The following is a 19,878-nucleotide window of genomic DNA, read 5'->3' on the forward strand; positions in this document are numbered from 1 at the left end:
AGTACAAGTGAGAGAAGGCTAAACATCAAGAATCACTCTTTTTTAAAAAACCTTGAACATGGTCCAGCAGTCCAGAGGAAAAAATGGGCTCTAGTCAGAAAGAACTATTAATTTCCCCAATGGTCATTGTGTATGGACATCAGCCAAACCCAGTCTCCCACTTCACAAAGCCAATCAGGCAGGCACAGTAGCTACAAACTATGAGGAAAGCAGGGAAAGTTGAGGCCATGCACCTTTCCCAGATAAGTAATAGAGGGAAATTGTGTCCTTTTGTCCAGGGTGATGCTTAGCACATGCTTTTGTCTAAAATCTTCAAGAGAAAGTCTTTCACTGGACCTATACCTCATTTCTTTATTTTATACCCCCAAGGGTAGAAGTGATTATATGTACTCTATTACATTTTTCTATTAAAAGGAATCTAGATCCAGAAGTTAAACTTAATCTTTTACTAGACTTTTCTCCACATATTGGCCTTAGGACATCATGAACCCAGTTAAGTATACACTGGTGTAAACTATAAAATGGAGACTGAACAATTCCTTCCTGAATATTATCAAGGTCTCAATCACTGGTGACACTTAAGGAAACAAAATTTACCAATGACATATCTGTTTGTACTGGCTCAATGTTTTGATATTTAACCAAACACTTCTCTTGCAAGTGTCCTGAACAATGAGTAAACCTGGAGCATGTGTTTTATGAGGTTTTCTGGTGAGGCAGACAGGTGCATATTAATCAGGTGACAATCCCTCTTGTTTCAAGTCACCAGGACATTAAAAACAATTATTGTTAGTACTGCTACTGACAAATGAGGAAACTGAGGCTCAATGCAGTTAAGTGATTTGTCTCAAGAACACCTTACTCAGTGGCAGTATAGTCAGGACTAAAACTCCACATCTGCCCAATGCTGTTTGCATCCTCATGGATGAGGACCTAAACTCTCCCCTAGGAGATGTCTGGCACACTTCACCAAGGAAAATGCTAGAACAAGGAGGGATGTGTTAAAGGTCAAAGGATCAACTTCATCATCAGACAACAAAAGTGCCAAATAAAATATTGTCCTGGAACACCAGCTCTTCTCTGTTTTGTGCATTCTGACATGACAAAAATTGAGTAGTGGCTAAAGTTAAAAGACTAATTTAAGTCAACAACACAGAAAATATCACTCAAATGTTAAAATGTGAATTAAAGAGCCATAAAGAATTGCTGCTTACGTGATGATCTCCTCAGTATGGAGGCTGACCAAATTAGATCTGTCTGAAGTAGAAAGGGCAAAATTCTAAATCAATCAACTCAGGGTTCCCTGCACTCACAAGGCACAGAGAAGGGGCTAGTTCTTGGGGTTGAGCAGCTTCATAGCCCCTTAGCCTTCCTTAGTGGTGCAGACCCAGCTGACCTGGCTGTCAGTCACTAAACCCAGGAATGACCTTGGCAGGGATCCCAGGAGTGCAGTACTCACAGCTGGCACTCGTCCCCCTTGACTCCCTTGGTGGTGCAGAAGCACTTGCCCGTGTTGGTGTTGCAGAGTGACGCGTGCCCATTGCATTTGCATGCTGGGGAGAAGGAAAAGGAATGGAGGTCACTACTGGCTCAAAAGGCGATGATGACACTATCAGAGATTTTTCCTAAAACAATTTTACCTGAATAGCATTTGATAAGACAGATTAAAATAAAAGCATTTAATGGGCAAGATTCATGTTTTTCAGCTAATGATTTATCTAAAATAATGTAAAGGCTGCATTAAAGGAACCAAAAGTCAAAGGACAGGGGGAAACAAGAGTGCTGGTTTCTGCTGCCATCTGAAGCAACTGCTATTTTGGGTCTTTTCAATACACTGTTTTCACTATTATAATTCTGTCATTCATTCAATAAATATTTATGAAGCATCTCCAGTGTGCCAGTTGCTGGGGGTGGAGACACAGACACAGTCCCTTTCCCCATGGAGATGCTCTCAGCAGTAACTGACTGTACGACTGCCCGTGAGGAGAGGACTGGGCTGGCTGTGTTCCACCTCAACTCAGGTACCTTCTGCACAATGGCCACACTTCTAGTCACACCAGGGCTCAGTACTGGATATGACTCCACTAGCAGCTAAGTATTTCAGGAGCCCTGCAGGACTCACCACCCTTGCTTTGCTTTCTTAGCCATATAGAAAACAACTCTTGCCATCTCCTTCCTCTAACCATCAACATCTCTACCTTTTTCCATCTAACACGTAAGTGTGAGCTATGATAAACTTTACACTCCAGTTGAAAGCAATGAGTCTTTTTGCTTAATACACTTTTCACTTTACACCCTGTTTTTCTGTGAATAATAAAGTTATTAATTAGGCTGCAGACAGGTGTACTTGTAAAATAAATCCTGTGGAGAAAAAATATCACCCAAAGAAACCTATGGAACAGAATAGTGCCGTGGTTGAGAGAATGTACATTAGAGTCAGAAACATGCATGTTCAACTCTTGGCTGTGCTGAGCAGGAAAAAGCAAAGGCTTGAAGTCAGACTGCCTGGGTTCGAATTCAGTCTCTTCCACCTAGCTTCCCTGTAACTTAGGACATGCAATTAAATCTTCCTATGTCTCAGTCTCCTCATCAAAATGATGGGGAAAATAACAGCGCCTATTTCCTAAGGCTGCTGTGAGGATTAAGTGAGATAATACATGAATGAAACACAGTAAACATTAAAAAAACCAAGGCTATTATCCTTAACTAAGGACTATACAGTTCTAAGAGGAAAACATTAAAGACTTGGTACCACTCACAGTATTTTAATATCATGCTTTCTATTGTGGATTGCAACTCTAAAAAATAAAGCTAGCTCTAAGTTTTGGACAATTGTATGCAGGCCCCACAAATGCCAGAGAGGAAGATGTAATTATTCTAGAAGGCAGCTGCAGATATGGGGATGATGGCACCCACAGGCACAACCAGGCCCATTAGGTAAAGGCACATATTCTGGATGTGGTTTCCAGTGTGGCCACATTGCCAGTGAGACCCTGGATGTGTTGCTTGATCTTGGGCATAATAAAAGCGCTCATGTCTTGGGCAGCTGTCAACAATGCCCTGACTCTCAATAATGTCAGGTACTTTGACTACTAGCTAATGGATGGAGTCTATTCATAAGGGAAAAATATTTTGACTGAATACCTTTTAACCTGCACAGGAGATTTTATTTAGGAATGACGGGAAATGAAAGGAGAAGAGTAGTAATAACTGCTCACATCTATTGAGTACTGACTACAGGTCATGCAGGTACTGCTTTAACTGCTTTCATTTCCTCAATGACCCTATTCTCCCCATTTTACAGATGAGGAAACAGAACCCCAGAGAGGTTAAGAGACATACTGCTAGATATCTAGGTCTCCCCTGGCTGCTCTAGGATCAAATTCTCAAGGGCCACGCTAAGGAGTTTAGGGATGGGATTTGGGGAATAGGTAGAAATTTTCCTTTCTTTTTTATTTTCCCTCTCAGAACCTGAAGGGTCTTTCCACTGAAAACAAGAACCAAAAAGCAGTTCATTGGCAGCACTGGTCATTTAAAAAATACACAGTTTATGTTCTAACAATAAAATATCCTACTGCTTGCAAAAATCTATTTGACATGGATGGGGAAACATGGGATTATTTATATCTTTAAAATATATTATAAGTACTGAGGAGTCCAGTTCTTGGTTAAAGACCTATTGGTGATTTTTCTCCCCAACCATAGGCAATCCCCGGCAGGTCTTATAAGGCAAACTGCCCTCCCACACCAGCCTGGGTGGAAGTATCTGGGGGGAGCTGCAGTCAAGGTCTCAGGACCCCTGCTTGGCTACCTCTTTCGAACATTTGCTTTCCTAGCTCAGATACCTTCACTTCTTTATTTGAGGCCTTGGGCAGAAGTCTTCTTCATGGCTCCTCAACAAGTCTTCTTATGAGGGAGGGGAAGCCTTGAGGACACTCTCTCTCTCCCTCGTACTTTTCTGGGGTTACTCTTCTGAGCCCTCCCTTCTCACCTTCCCTCCCCACCCCAGAGTCCATAAAAGGCTTCTGCTGCAACCTTTTGTTCAGGGCTCTCTCAACAGTGAGAGGACCCCCTGTACCTCTGCACTCACCCACCTGATGCCCTGATGCCCCACCAGTATGGATTCCAGGAGGGAAAATGTAACAAGTGAGTCAGTGTTTTCCCTGGTTTAAGCCTCTTGCTTCACACTATTGAAGTAAGTGATTAAAGGCTTAACTCTGTCCGTTTTTGGCTTGTTCCTTTAACTAGCTACTCTGACACTTGGCAGCTCTGCTCCCTCTCTTCCAGGCTCAACTGACCTCCTGACAAGCATGACAAGAAATGCAGCTCCAAAACCAAGTGGCTTTATTCCACCTGATTTGCAATGAGTAACCCTGATGGATGTGGCTTACGCTGACATCTTCCCCCATTGGTGGGGTCACCGTAGAAGCCAGATATGCAGGTCTCACAGTGCTTGCCCGTCGTCAGATTCTCACACTTCTCGCAGATACTCTGATTAACGCATTTGCTGTGGCCGTTGCACTGGCAAGCTGGAAGAAGAAGAATTTTAAGGGCCTGCTCCATGACAGAACAGGGTGGAGTAAGTCTCAAAAGATTCATTTGCAACTATCTAAGTTTCTTATTATCTCTAAATACAAAATCATCAAAACTGGCTCACTAAAAACTAGCTTGAGAAATAGGATCAAAATATCAAAAAAAGAGGAGAAATAGGATCAAAACATCAAAAAAGGAGCTAGTCCAGAATAATCATAACCATACCACAGCAGCGTGAAAGTCCACAGCTATTAAAAAATAATTTTTGTTGTTACTCACTATAAAAATAATATATGCTCATGATAGAAAATATAATAAGGAAGGGAGAAAATCATATATAGTTTCACCACCCAGAGATAACTGTTCACATGTGGAATCTTTAGTTCCAGTATCCAGTTTCAGTTTTATTTAGCTGTATTCATGCTAATACTCAATTTTTACTTTTTCACTTAGATCATAATTATTTTTTTATTATTTCATCTATCATAAACAAAACTTTAAATGGTAGAATGATTTCTATAAATCATAAATTATTTAATGATTCTCTTGCATTCTGCTTTTAGATTGCTTTCTGGTTTTCATTTTTAGAAAAGATAACCATCTACACAGAAACATTTCCATGAGTGGAGTTAGTAAGGTTCCTGATGCACATGGGACTCAACAACTAGAAAGGCCTATGAAGCCTGGACTCTCAGGACTGTCCAGGACAGCTGTGCAGGCTGTGCACTGCAGACTCCAGGTGTGGCCATTCACCAGCACACAACCTATACCTTGTAAGCAGATTCTGATTCTGCAGATATTTTGTACCAACCCCCAGCTTTACTGAGATATAATTAACATATAACACTGTGTAAGTTTAAGGTGTACAATGTGTTCAGTTGATGCACTTCTATATTGCAAACACAATTTTATTATTACGCACTTGTATATTACCACCCACAGCATTAGCTAACACCTGCACCACATCACAAAACAGCCATTTCTTTTTTGTGGTGAAAATATTTAAAACTTATTCTTTTAGCAACTTCTGCAGATCTGTCTTGATTGATCAATGTGATACGGTTTTTCACTATCTTGGCAACGTTCCATAGCCCTTCATCTGTTCTGTTTGCCCACCTATTTTCTCTCCATTCCTGTGTATTTCAGTTGTTCTATAAAGACTCCAACCGAAAAACTTACAAATGACCACATCAGTTAATGACTGCCCCAAAATTACTTAAGGTGTGTGTTCCTCTGAATGTTCCTCTGAAGATGAACAATTGCATACAAGGCAAAAGGGCAAAGCACAACACACACACACACACAAATGTTAATGCCTAAAATCATTCACCGAAAAAAAAAATCTGTATTCTGGTTCAAGGTAAAATGACTGAACACATGCTTCTCTCTCTTCCCCTTCAAAATCCCATTGAAATTACAGAAGAAATGTAAAAACAAGGATAAATCAATAGGAGCATGGAATAAGAGGAAAAGGGGCTATCAGAAGTACCAAGGGAAACTTCTAAAGTACTGAGGACTTTCTAGAAATTACAAAGCAGGTAAGGTCAATCTGACAGAAAAAGGGGAGTTGAGACACCTGTATCCTAATGTAGAAGAAGGAGGGGACTGCCAAAGTGACTAGATGCACTTTAACAACTGTCACCTAAAAAATCCAGCAAAGGCTGGGAGCCAGAGCAGGCCTCAGGAGAGCAGTGGACAGCAAGATCTGCCTTATGACCTGCTCTGTGCCTGCTCAGTGGTTGGCAGAGGCATCTGTCCCAGGGATGCAGAAGGAAAGGACAGTTTTGTGGGGCTAGCAGGGGAGGAGAGACTGGAGTCAAAAAGAAAAATCAGAGCAATGCCCCAGCTACCTGCAGGGTGCCCTGACAACCCCAGAAACGTGACATCTGGCACAATCATGGATGCACCAAATGCATCCAGGCACCTCATGTGTTGCTCCTTCCTTCACACCAAGGGAGGAACGCAGACCACTCAACAACAGCCAGAGCAGATCAGTGCTGGAGGACCCTTGTGGCTGGCTGGCCAGCCTCTCCCTTAGGCCATTACACCCCACCCCATACTCCATGCTGATAAACCTAGACATTGTTATAAATACAAACCATCTGTGAGGGTCACCAGCGTAAGAAAATCATTAGCCTAAAAGCACCACCTGGATAAACATGTAATGCAACTAAACCTAACAGAAGCTTAGTTAGTACAAGAAACCTGAGAATGAAAATTACTGATTTTAGTATATTCGAAGAGGCTTGAGATTGCATTCATAAAATAATACTAAGAATTTCTCCCATTCTGTGGGTTGTCATTTCTCCTAATATATTCTTGATATTGATGGAAAAGCAGATTAAATATTAATTAAACTGGTAGATTAGAAATATAATTGTAGACCCTCAAAAGTCATAGAGAGAAAAAAGGGAACAGAAAATTTAATTCAGTTTGGTAGTTAAAAAACTGGTTTCTCATTTTATTTTGCATTTCTCTCTTCTATTTCCTTTTCTGAGAACAACTTCTCTACATTTTTTGCTCACTCTTTTCACTCGGTTGACATTTAGTTTTGTTTATTGAGTGTGAAGGTTAACATACTCTGGATGATAATCTTTTGCTACAGACACTGTAGATGCTTTCTCCCTGTCTCTTGCCTTTTATCTTTGTTTGCAGTGGTCTCTCCCTCACAGAAGTTCTCACACACAGCCTGCTGTCGGTAGCACTCTCACCCACTAACCTCCTAGGAGTTTCTGCACCTGCCTAGCCTCTCCCAACTGTTCTGGAGGCCCATCAGCACATTCCTCAGTATTCTCTAATCAAAGGCCAAGTTCTCAGGGTTGGTTTCCCAGAGCAGCCTCCCCAGCAGGTCTAGGCCATGGCTTTAGGCCAGCTCATGGTCTATTCCTTCTTGAACCAACCACTGGAAGGGACAGAGAGAAGGACGGAAGGAGGGGGAGAAGGGAAGGGAAGACAGGGAGGTAAAAGAAGGGAGGAGAGGAGAAGGGAAGAAGACAGGAAGAAGGCAAAAGAAGGGAAAGAAAGGGAGGCACGCAGGGTGGCTGAATTGTTGTCTTGCCAAAAAGAAGAGACATTTTTCTGCTCTCCTTTTTCCTAGAGCAAATCATTAAGAAAATCTGTACTTAAAAATCCTTCCTCTATTTCTTTGATATGTAGATATGAACAGAAATCTTTTTGAATCCTAAATAGGCCTCTTGTAAGCCCTACAATCAAGGAATATTTTTCTTAGGAACCTGGGAGCCATCTCTGAAATGTAAATTGTCAAGGAAGATAGCACCCCACTCCTTCAGCACTAAGGAATTTAGGCTGGGTGGATTTGTGCCGAACTGTAACCACCTGTTTGCCATAAAGGTACAAGAAGTTTTACTGTTTTCTTGGATGAAAGCAATTAATTAACACAGGCAGCCGCCCCGGTTAGCAGGTTAAATTCAGGATGACGAAAGAACGTGTAGCCAATGGGCGCTGTACAAGTTAATTGTTCATCCATGGAAACCTAAGCATGTATATAATAGATTATGTATATCTGGCTATTTAAAAAGGTGTGATTTCTCTCCATCTGTGCAATCTCAGTAGTGGACTGCCTGTGATGTGCATCAGTGTAGTTTAATGCTTATTCAATAATAAAACTATTTTCTTTCTTTCTTTCCTACATTTGTGGAGGGGAATTTCTGGTTGGCAAGAGATTTTATTTTTACTTTTTCCCCTAGAACTTGCCATGATGTATTTTTAAGTAAAAAAGCAAATTGCAGAACAATGTGTATCATATTCATAGTATATAGCATAGTGTGTTTTATTTTTAAAAATATACAGTGGTATGTTTAGAAGTATCTAATAAAACTGTTAACAATTTTTACCTGTGTGAAAACGAGATAAGAGGAATTCCAGTTTTCATTTTATCTACATTTGTAATATTTAATTTTTTACAGTGAATATATTTTACTACCTTTATAATGAAAGTCAGCAAAACAACTCACTTGAAATTCTCAGTATTTTCATTACCATTAAAAATATTTTTCATATGAAACTATTTCTCCTAGAATGATCTGTTATCTTTTCTTCTTAAAGGAAATCTATATAAATAATGTAGCTTTCAAGGTTTTACTCTGTAAACGGGTAGTGAAACACTTGATTTGGATAAATAAGACATCTTACCTGGACACTGTATGAATGACCAGTTGTACCTGCTGTCCTCCAGACACATGCTGGAATTGAGAAGGGGTTGGGGATAGGAATTTCCTGAAGGGGCCTGGGAAGGCATCTTCACTGGTCCTTTATAGGAGCCCTCTATGCATTTTCCTTTGCCAGTATTGCTGGGATCGGTACACCAGCCACAACCTGGTTGTTCCAAGCAATGACTACAGGTACAGTAGCCTGAGCAATTTTCAGCTGTACAAAAAAACACAAGTTGCAATTCACTATCACATGTAGATCTGAATTCACTGTATTTAAATTACCTTTTTCTTTAACAGACTATTCAACTTCTATGAGTCAAAATTCCTATTTATTGTTATTATTCAAATTACATGATAAATGTAAAGAGCCCAATATCTTGCCCAACACACAGGGACTCCTCTGCTCCTCTCAATCCCAGGTGCTGGAGGCAGAAGGGACCTCAGCAGTCATCTACTGGAAAGCACTTAATTTCTGAATTGGGAGATAAAGATGTGGAGATATTACATGGACTGAGCAATGCATTTCTGAAGTTGAGCAAGTTATCTCTGTATCCTGTGATCTATGCTACACTTAACTACTTGTGTCCTTGTGCTTGATTCTGTGTGAAGGTTCTCATCAGGCAGTCTCTGGACAGATTTGAGCAGGTCAAGGTCCTGTCCCTAAAGTATTCAGAGGCTGAGGGCACTGCCCACAGCAGGAGTTGTCGCCCAAACACAGGACACTCCTGAGTGCCTAGAGCTTGCTTTTCACTTACGAGGACAGCTGCTCATGGTATACCACTCCATGCACTGGCCAAAAGGGAAGGAGGCCACGTAGGCATTGGAGTCCACACACTGCTTCATGTTGCTGCACCACATGCACTCGGAGCTGCCGCTGGTGCACTCGCCACAGGCCGCCCGCAAGGCGCATGGCGTCCGGCACTGCTTGGCACTGTGGTTCGCTGGGAAGGAAACCAGAGAGACACTTAGAGCTCCCACCGTGTTAGTTAAGGTCAAGGCTTTTCAACATGTATTATCACCCACTAGTGTGTCATGAAATCAAGTCAGTGGGTTACACTAAATAAAGGAGAAAATAAAAAACATTAGAGTCAACATGTACTGTTTAGGCAAGTCTATTTATACACTTGGGGGAAAACTCTTTTTCTTTCAAAGAGCATTAAGGACAGACATGAGGGAACAAGCTAATCTTTCCACAGACTACATTCTGGGGAAGAAGGACCACAGCATTCATTAAATACACCAAAGCATTTGGGATCCAAACTGGCAAAAGAGCTCCCCTCTGGGAAGCTTACAAATCATATTTTAAGGTAATTCCTGCAGTGTTATGGATTCTCTTCTCCACCTCTGTGTTCCTCAGACAAATTACCAAACCTTCCAAAAATGAATGTGATGGCAGTGTAGTCCAGCCTCCCAGAGAGTGCCCCCAAAATTCCCCCTATTGCTGAGTTCTACTGCAAGAGGAAGACACTTGCCTTGGGCTTGTCTGTGTGAGGCTGCTGCCCTGTGCCTGTCTCTGTGAAGCCTGAATATGGCCCACAGGACAGCGTCAGACCTGAGAAGCTACTCAGAGGGCTTATTCCTTCAGTTCCTTACTCTCGCTCAGCTCTAGTGCAGTTCAGGTCTGCTCCTTCACACTGCTCCCCACTGACATGATCTTTCTGTCCACTGTCCCTGCAGTGACCTGCTTGCTTTACTGATCTTTTCTTTGCATGTTTTTTGTTCTTTTTACCATAGCATTTCTCTGCCAACACCAAGAACGCTGCTTTCAGAGCAATTCTCTATACCTTATGTGGTCAATAAACTAATCAATCTCATTGTCCATTAGAATATTAGGTTCTATGAGTAGTGTTAGTTATTTTTGTTTATGCTTATGGCTCATATTATTCAGAGCCAGAAACTATTTCCTTCTGCTCTTAAAATTCTGGGTTATACTCTGCTTCATATGCTTGAAATAAATACTCCATCTGTTTTTCATGAATATTTCACACATTTCAAAACTTAATTATGCCTCCTACAATTCTCTTTCAGTGAACTACCAATAACACATAATCACCAACATACTTACCAGGCCTTTCACAGACGCTACCATTGAGAGGGTTAATGCAGGTGGCAGCCTTCAAGCCCCGAGTACTGGGTTCTGACAAGATGCCACAGAACCCAGCATCACTGGGCTCAGAGGGCATCCATTGTAGCAAACTATTTGTGAATGGGGACATATCTTCCCAGCACCAGTAGGACACATTGATCTTCCGAAGGCCAACCCAAGGGGTTAAGGTGAGCTTGGACTGTAGATAAAAGAGACACAGCAATAAAATATAATAAATGTCTTGACCAAAACAGGCTTCTAGATAAAAACCACTAAGTTACATATACACACACAGATACAAGAAAACTTCTCTATCCCAACCCAGCCAGAATATAGGATGAACCAGAGAAGATACCAAAATGTTCACAGAGATTAACAGTAAAGCAATAATCAAGTTTCTAAATTTCTATAATACCCTATGAAAAGTGCTATGAAGAGGTCACCCCTCAAACTTGGTTTCTTGTCTATTCATACATGAAATGATCATACCAATATTTATGAAATTATATGCTATTATATACCTATCCTCAGATCATTAACTAAGCTTGTTTTGGAGCCCTGGCCAATTTAGATGATTGAAGATACACCCTTCAGTTAGGGGATATTGGCTGGCACTGAATTTTTAGGAAATAATCGGACACTGAATCCCTGGGAGACTCTCTGTTTCTTGCTCTCCTGAAATTTCCTTCTTGTTGCAATTAAAAAAAAAAAGTTTTTAAATCAAAGTACAAAGGTTACCCTAGAAATGAAGATATTCCTAATTTTGGCGGTTACAGAACAACATGTACAATGTATTTCCATTTGAGAGGAAAAAATATGCATGCCAATCAAAAGACCTAAAAGAAACATACCCAAAAGAAGCTTTTAGATGTGATGAGTGATATTTGCTTGTTTTTAATGTTATCCTCTAAATTTCCCTTGAAACACTTACTATTTTTTAAGGAAAGAAAAATAATTAAAATTCATACCTTTAAAAGTCCTTAAATAACTTTCCTTTACTTTCCTAATAAAATTCAAAGCAATCAGCATTGTAGACAAGGCCTCTCCACATGTGGCCTTGATCCCTCAAGAGGTCCAGCTACAGCAATTCTCTTCCATCCAGCCATGCAAATTTATCTGCAGCTCAGCCCTCAATCTCTGCGTCCTGAACTTGGGGGTACAGACAGGCCTTCCCTCTTCACCTTCCCATTCATTTCTTCTAATCTTCAGGGTTACCTCTTTCTGGCTGTCTATCACAACCTTTGCCCTAAAGGCTAGGCTGCATGTTCTTTCTTGTTTTTCCCATACAAGCCTGGGCTGTAAGTCTAGACTTACAGCTCTGGAAGCACACTACACTATAGTTGTCTCTCACCTGCCAGCCTTATCCACAAAACTGTGAATCCTTGCTGTATAAAGGTGGTCCCAGCAGATTAGACTACCCAGCACTTTCTGGAGCTAGAAAACCTGAGGAAGAAGGAAGAGGGACCAGAAGCTATATCCATGGCCAACCAGATGAACCTTTCCAACTAGGTATTCTTTCCAGAGACATGAACTGGGAGTTACTGATAATGGGAAAGCTGTAAGCTACCAATCTTCTGAGAGAGTGACTATAAGTAGGATTGGCCCACAGCCAAGGACAGAATACTAGAAGAGGCCCCTATTTAGGCATGTGGAAAAGAGAAACAAAGAACATGGGCAGTGTCCAAAAGAGACGATGAAATTGAAAAGCTTTCAAAATATCATAAAATATCAAATGTGGCCAGAGTGTCCCCCAAGGTAACCACATTTATAATGTATTATCAATGTTGGACTGTACACACCATACCAAAGTTGCAATGGAAGAAAAGAATAATTGGAGAAAAGCAAAATACAGGGCACCTCAGACCAGTCAAGAAAGGCCCTCAAGGTGGTGTACAGAAGCCACATGAGGCCAGTACCCAGAAGACACTTTCCAAGTCCTTCACTGAAAAAGGGTGCACCAAGGAGGTGTCGCCCATTCCCCTCCCTGCCCAAAGAGAACATTTCCCCAAACTGCTCAGTACCAAAGCCAAGAGCTTTGTCCTGGGAGTACCTACTTTACTGTGGATAGGACCACAGTTTCAGGACTCTGGATAAAAAAGACAAAATGTGATCATAATGATAAAGGGGTCAGTCCAACAACAGGATTTAACTATTATAAATATGTATGCACCCAACACAGGATCATCTACATATGTGAAACAAATACTAACAGAATTAAAGGTGGAAATAGAATGCAATGCATTCATTTTAGGAGACTTCAACACACCATTCCCTCCAAAGGACAGATGAACTAGACAGAACATAAATAGACAGAGGCACTGAACAATGTATTAGAACAGATGGACCTCACAGACATCTACAGAACATTCCATCCAAAAGCAACAGGATACACATTCTTCTCAAGTGCACATGGAACATTTTCAAGAATAGATCATATACTAGGCCACAAAAAGAGCCTCAGTAAATTCAAAAAGATTGAAATTGTACCAACCAGCTTCTCAGATCACAAAGGTATGAAATTAGAAATAAATGACACAAAACGAAAAGCCCACAAACACATGGAGGCTTAATAACATGCTCCTAAATAATCAATGGATCAATCACCAAATAAAAACATAGATCAAACAATATATGGAGACAAATGACAACAATAATTCAACACTGCAAAATCTCTGGAATGCAGAGAAGGCTGTGCTAAGAGGGACATATATTGCAATACAGGCCTACCTCAGGAAAGAAGAACAATCCCATATGAACAGTCTAAACTCACAATTAACAAAACTAGAAAAGGAAGAACAAATGAGGCCCAAAGTCAGTAGAATGGACATTATAAAGATTAGAGCATAAATAAATAAAATCGAGAAGAATAAAACAATAAAAAGAATCAATGAAAGCAGGAGCTGGTTCTTCAAGAAAATAAACAAAATAGATAAACTACTAGCCAGACTTACCAAGAAAAAAAGAAGTCTACATACATAAACAGAATCAGAAATGAAAAAGGAAAAATCACAACAGACACCACAGAAATACAAATAGAGAATACTATGAAAAATTATATGCTAACAAACTGGATAACCTAGAAGAAATAGACAATTTTCTAGAAAAATACAACCTTCCAAAGCTGACCGGGGAAGAAACAGAAAATCTGAATAAACCAATTACTAGTAAGGAAATTGAATTGGTAATCAAAAAACTACCTAAGAACAAAACTCCAGGACCAGATGGTTTCACTGCTGAACTTTATCAAACATTTCGTGAAGACCTAATATCCATGCTCCTTAATGTTTTCCAAAAAGTAGAGGAGGGAATACTCCCAAACTCATTCTACGAGGCCAACATCACTCTAATTCCAAAACCAGGCAAAGACACGACAAGAAAAGAAAATCACACACCAATATCCCTGGTAAACATAGATGCAAAAATACTCAACAAAATATTAGCGAACTGAAACAAAAAATACATCAAAAAGATCATCCATCATGATCAAGTAGGATTCATCCCAGGGATGCAAGGATGGTACAAAATTAAAAAATCCACCATCATCATCCACCACATCAACAAAAAGAAGGACAAAAACCACATGATCATCTCCATAGATGCTGAAAAAGCATTTGACAAAATTCAACATCCATTCATGATAAAAACTCTCAACAAAATCGGTATAGAGGGCAAGTACCTCAACATAATAAGGCCATATATGACAAAACCACAGCCAACATTATACTTAACAGTGAGAAGCTGAGAGCTTTTCCTTTAAGATCGGGATCAAGACAAGGATGCCCACTCTCCCTACTTTTATTCAACATAGTTCTGGAGGTCCTAGCCACGGCAATCAGACAATACAAAGAAATAAAAGGCTTCGAGACTGGCAAGGAAGAAGTCAAACTGTCCCTGTTTGCAGATGACATGATATTGTACATAAAAAACCCTCAAGAACCCACTCTAAAACTACTAGATCTAATAACTCAATTCAGCAAAGTTGCAGGATACAAAATTAATACACAGAAATCTACTGCATTCCTATACACTAATGATGAACTAGAAGAAAAAGAAATAAGGAAAACAATTCCATTCACAATTGCATCCAAAATAATAAAATACCTAGGAATAAACCTAACCAAGGAAGTGAAAGACCTATAGCCTGAAAACTATAAGACACTCATGAGAGAAATTAAAGAAGATACCAATAAATGGAAACACATCCTGTGCTCATGGATAGGAAGATTTAATATTGTCAAAATGGCCATCCTGCCTAAAGCAATCTACAGATTCAATGCAATTCCTATCAAAATACCAACAGCATTCTTCAACAAATTAGAGCAAATAGTTTTAAAATTCATATGGAACCACAAAAGAGGCCGAATAGCCAAAGCAATCCTAAGAAGGAAGAATAAAGCGGGGCAATTATGCTCCCTGACTTCAAGCTCTACTACAAAGCCACAGTAATCAAGACAATTTGGTACTGGCACAAGAACAGACCCATAGACCAATGGAACAGACTAGAGAGCCCAGATATAAACCCAAGCATATATGGTCAATTAATATAGGATAAAGGAGCCCTGGATATACAATGGGAAAATGACAGCCTCTTCAACAGCTGGTGTTGGCAAAACTGGACAGCTACATGTAAGTGAATGAAACTGGGTTATTGTCTAACCCCATATACAAAAGTAAACTCAAAATGGATCAAAGACCTGAATGTAAGTCATGAAACCATAAAACTCTTAGGAAAAAACATAGGCAAAAACCTCTTCTGCATAAACATGAGCAACTTCTTCATGAACATATCTCCCTGGGCAAGGGAAACAAAAGCAGAAATTAACAAATGGGACTATATCAAACTAAAAAGCTTCTGTATAGCTAAGGACACCATCAGTAGAACAAAAAGACACCCTACAGTATGGAAGAATATATTCATAAATGACATAGCCAATAAGGGGTTGACATCCAAATTATATATAAAGAGCTCACACACCTCAACAAACAAAAAGCAAATAATCCAATTTAAAAAATGGGCAGAGGAGCTGAACAGACACTTCTCCAAAGAAGAAATTCAGATGGCCAACAGGCACATGAAAAGATGCTCTACATCGCTAATCATCAGAGAAATGCAAATTAAAACCGCAATGAGATATCACCTCACACCAGTAAGGATGGCCACCATCCAAAAAACAAACAACAAATGTTGGTGAGGATGTGGAAAAAGGGGAACCCTCCTACACTGCTGATGGGAATGTAAATTAGTTCAACCATTGTGGAAAGCAATATGGAGTTTCCTCAAAAAACTAAAAATAGAAATACCTTTTGATCAAGGAATTCCACTCCTAGGAATTTACCCTAAGAATGCAGCAGCCCAGTTTGAAAAAGACACATACACCCCTATGTTTATTGCAGCACTATTCACAATAGCCAAGAAATGGAAGCAATCTAAGTGTCCATCAGTAGAAGAATGGATAAAGAAAATGTGGTACATATACACAATGGAGTATTATTTAGCCATAAGAAGAAAATAAATCCTAGCATTTGCAACAATGTGGATGGAGCTAGAGAGTATTATGCTCAGTGAAATAAGCCAGGTGGAAAAAGACAAGTATCAAATGATTTCACTCATTTTTGGAGTACAAGACAAAGAAAAAAACTGAAGGAACAAAACATCAGCAGGCTCACAGAACCCAAGAATGGACTAACAGTTGCCAAAGGGAAAGGGACTGGGAAGGATGGGTGGGAAGGGAGGGATAAGGGGAAAAAAAGGGACATTATGATTAGCAGACATAATATGGGGAGTGGGTACGGGGAAGGCAGTACAACACAGAGAAGACAAGTAGTGATTTTATATCATCTTACTACACTGATGGACAGTGACTATAATGGGGTATGTGGCAGGGACTTGATAATGGGAGAGTCTAGTAAACACAATATTGCTCATGTAATTGTAGATTAATGATACCAAAAAAAAAAAGAATGTACCCTCTCCTTTGGGGCTAGCCCCACCTAAAAAAAACCTAAATGGACACACATTTCTTAGGGTGGTTGACATTAAATCATATTACACACTGTAATACCTGAAATCTGAGACACGCCCTTCTTTGCCCCCCAGCAGAACCTAGGGATAAGACAGATGTGAAATCATCCACCAATGTCAGGAGGACGTGGGCTGCACTTGTTACTACTCCACCCACATGTAGTCATTCATATATCTTAAAATTTAATAGATATGACTAACAAAAATAAGATGTTAAAATTTTACAAAAAGAAAGAAGGTATTAAAAGAGAGCTTGGCCGTGCAGCCCCACCCACAGTCCGTTACATGCACACATTGGCACTCCTGACAAGCCCATCACAGGTGAGCGGTCCTGATGTCCTCGGTCTAAGGGCAGAGCCGGGAAACAAGTTCTGAGGATTTGACTCACCATGCTCTGCGATGACTGCATTAATCGGAGCTGCTTAAGGACAAATTCTACCTTCTTCTGGGTTGTAAGAGAAGCCAAAAAGGCATTGTGATTCCTACAGGACAATTTAGCATTGTCGTAATTCTCCTTGGCAGTAGTAATTTTCAAACATGAGTTTCCGACCAAATGCCAGCCAATGCCACAGATATTTTCTTTTGTAAAGGGGGGAGAGAAAAAATAATTTTAGAAATCACACAAAACTACTGTATTACCAGTTCGAATTACTAAAAACCTAAATGATTTTTGCAATTTGAATTCCAGGTACTTCATTAGGATGTAGGGAGGGCATCAGACACATTACTAAGGACAAGATACAGAATACAAGAATTTCTGAAATGTCTATCAGTCATATTTCTGGATCTTAAGATATATATGCTGAGGTCAACTCTCCTATGTCTTTGAAGAAAACATGTTTGGTGATAGTGTTTGATTTACAAACCTTCTTTTGAAGAATAATTAGAAGTAAGACTAAAATCCTAAGTAAAGAGCAGAAATATGAATATGCTTATTGGAAGGGAACAGGAAGCTGCAAGAATAGTCATGCATCAGTGAAGGGACAAGTCTACAGTTTTCAAAAGCTGCACTGTTTGCACATCAAGTGGAAGGTAAAATCAAGTGCACAAAACATCCCAAAAGTGAGGTGAGAAGATCCTTTTTGGGAAAAAAAATCCAAGTGATATGGCTGCAGTACACAAGGCAAGCTTATAATCTGCTACTGTGATTGCCCTGAACCCACTCAAAGAGCTGCACAGAAGCTATGAATGCTTCCTGGTACACCTCACCACAACAACAGCACCCTGGAGAACCATCAACGTCGTTCCCTAACAGTTGGTGAGATAAATGGGACATACCGCAGGAAAGGGATCATTTGAGAGCAGACAGACATGCTCCTTAAAGTGTGGCATTAGGGTCACTGCTTCTCAAACTGTAGACTCTAGGGCCCTATCCCAGATGTGCACCAGGAGCTGACTTCTGTCGAGTCCCCACGTACTTTGCTTTGTATTAAAGTTTGAGATGCAGTGAGATAAAGAAGAAGACCACTCACAGCAAACTAAATCAAGTACTTGCAAAGGACATTCAAAAAGGGCCTGGTAGAGCCTAAATGCCCTGCACATGCCTCAGATGTTATGCAGAGCCAAAGAGGTCTCCTATTCTGGACATCCTGGTTGAGCAAACATATCATGGAGTTTCTCATGAATGGCTAGCCTCAGGCTCCCAACTTATAATCCTGAACCCCAGAAGTGGCATAAATTCAGGTATCACCCCAGGAGGTATGACAGAGGCATTGCTCCTCTCCTTGTCAGAACGTGCAGACAACCCAATCCCCGTGATCAGTGAGTACTCTGCATAAAGTGCCCAGCTGTCTGGCTGCTGAGACTCCACATTCTGCTCCCAGGCTACCACAGCAGAGAGGGGTGGGGCCAATGGAGCAGGCCTGATGAACTGGAGCAAACTGTCTGATTCTCCAGGGCAACAGATGATGCTCCACTTTATTTCAAAGGAAAATAGGAGCAAATATTTATGAACTACATCTTTGTTTTAAAAAATAACCACAAAAATGGTATAGGGGATGAATGGATAAAATGAGTTTTTCCCCTCATTTTAAATCTAGGCTACAGAGTATTAGCGGTATCCCTGCGCAAGGCCTACCAGGTAGGGCGATGCACTCCTGATTCCGGGGCTCCCACTGGCAGTTCTGGTCCAGAGCACAGCTCCTGCAACTGGTCTTCTTGTTACAGTAGAACATGGGGTTATCCTTGGGGCAGTTCTCGTATCTGGAAATGGAGATCTAAAACACAGTGGACAAAAGGTTTTCTCTGATATCCACAGAGAGAACTCATGGTGAAGACAAACAGGATACTAAAACAATAAAATCTAATTGAGAAAGTAAACTGCAAATTGATAAATAAGAGGCAGATGAAGCAGCCCTGCAGTGCAAACACTAGGGAAACATTCTACTCAAGGGCATGCCTTTACCCAGCAAGGCCACAGCGCGCTCTTTAAATACCATGCTTCCAGGCGCTCATTATCTGTAAAATCAGAATAGTGACCTTGCTGCTTTCAAATGCATCCCAAACACCTACAAGTTTTATATTTTATGAACTGCCTTACAACCTAAATTAAAAAATCATAAAAGGTGAGCATAAATTATGCTAAGCCAAGATATAACACAAGATAAGGAGACTCTGCAGTCTATTATTTCCACAAGTCAGTATGGCCACGACACCTGACTTTCAGTTTCCAGTCCAAACTTGTTCTCAAAGCCTTATACAGGTGAAGTTAGTACACCAAGCCTCACACCGAGGAGCTAGTCCTTAGTTACAGCCACACCCAGGTAGTGGGGTACACTCAGAATAAGTCTTCCCTTCTTCTAAAACACTACATATCATGGTGATGGGGGGAGTCTAGTAAACATAATGTTCCTCATGTAATTGTAGATTAATGATACCAAAAAAAACACACACTATATATCAACTTCTGTGGCTAACAGGGTCCCTGGAATTAGGATGTATAAGCATTCCTTCCTAGAAGAAAACCTAGGCAATAATACAATCCCAACTGCATGGGAGGTTTTAAAAATACCTCTGGGTCAATATTTATACCATATACTTTATAACTACACCCAATCCTACTTGGG

The 19,878-nt window shown here is 40.4% G+C and overlaps 1 protein-coding gene across 5 annotated transcripts in view; it reads right to left on the reverse strand.

Moving 5' to 3' along the window:
- The window catches only part of ATRN (attractin), a 161,620-nt gene that overhangs the window by 57,244 nt on the left and 84,498 nt on the right, over positions 1-19,878 (reverse strand). For all 5 annotated transcript variants that reach the window (XM_036924629.2, XM_036924628.2, XM_057502799.1 and 2 more), the window contains exons 14-20: positions 18,891-19,029; positions 17,202-17,392; positions 10,771-10,990; positions 9,461-9,646; positions 8,686-8,919; positions 4,392-4,529; positions 1,460-1,553 (exon numbers count right to left, since the gene is read on the reverse strand). In XM_036924629.2, the coding sequence (XP_036780524.2) occupies positions 1,460-1,553; positions 4,392-4,529; positions 8,686-8,919; positions 9,461-9,646; positions 10,771-10,990; positions 17,202-17,392; positions 18,891-19,029 (1,202 nt within the window). The remainder of the gene's footprint in view (positions 1-1,459; positions 1,554-4,391; positions 4,530-8,685; positions 8,920-9,460; positions 9,647-10,770; positions 10,991-17,201; positions 17,393-18,890; positions 19,030-19,878) is intronic.

The sequence above is a fragment of the Manis pentadactyla genome, chromosome 5 (genome assembly GCF_030020395.1).
Source record: "Manis pentadactyla isolate mManPen7 chromosome 5, mManPen7.hap1, whole genome shotgun sequence".
Taxonomy (NCBI): Eukaryota; Metazoa; Chordata; class Mammalia; order Pholidota; family Manidae; genus Manis; species Manis pentadactyla.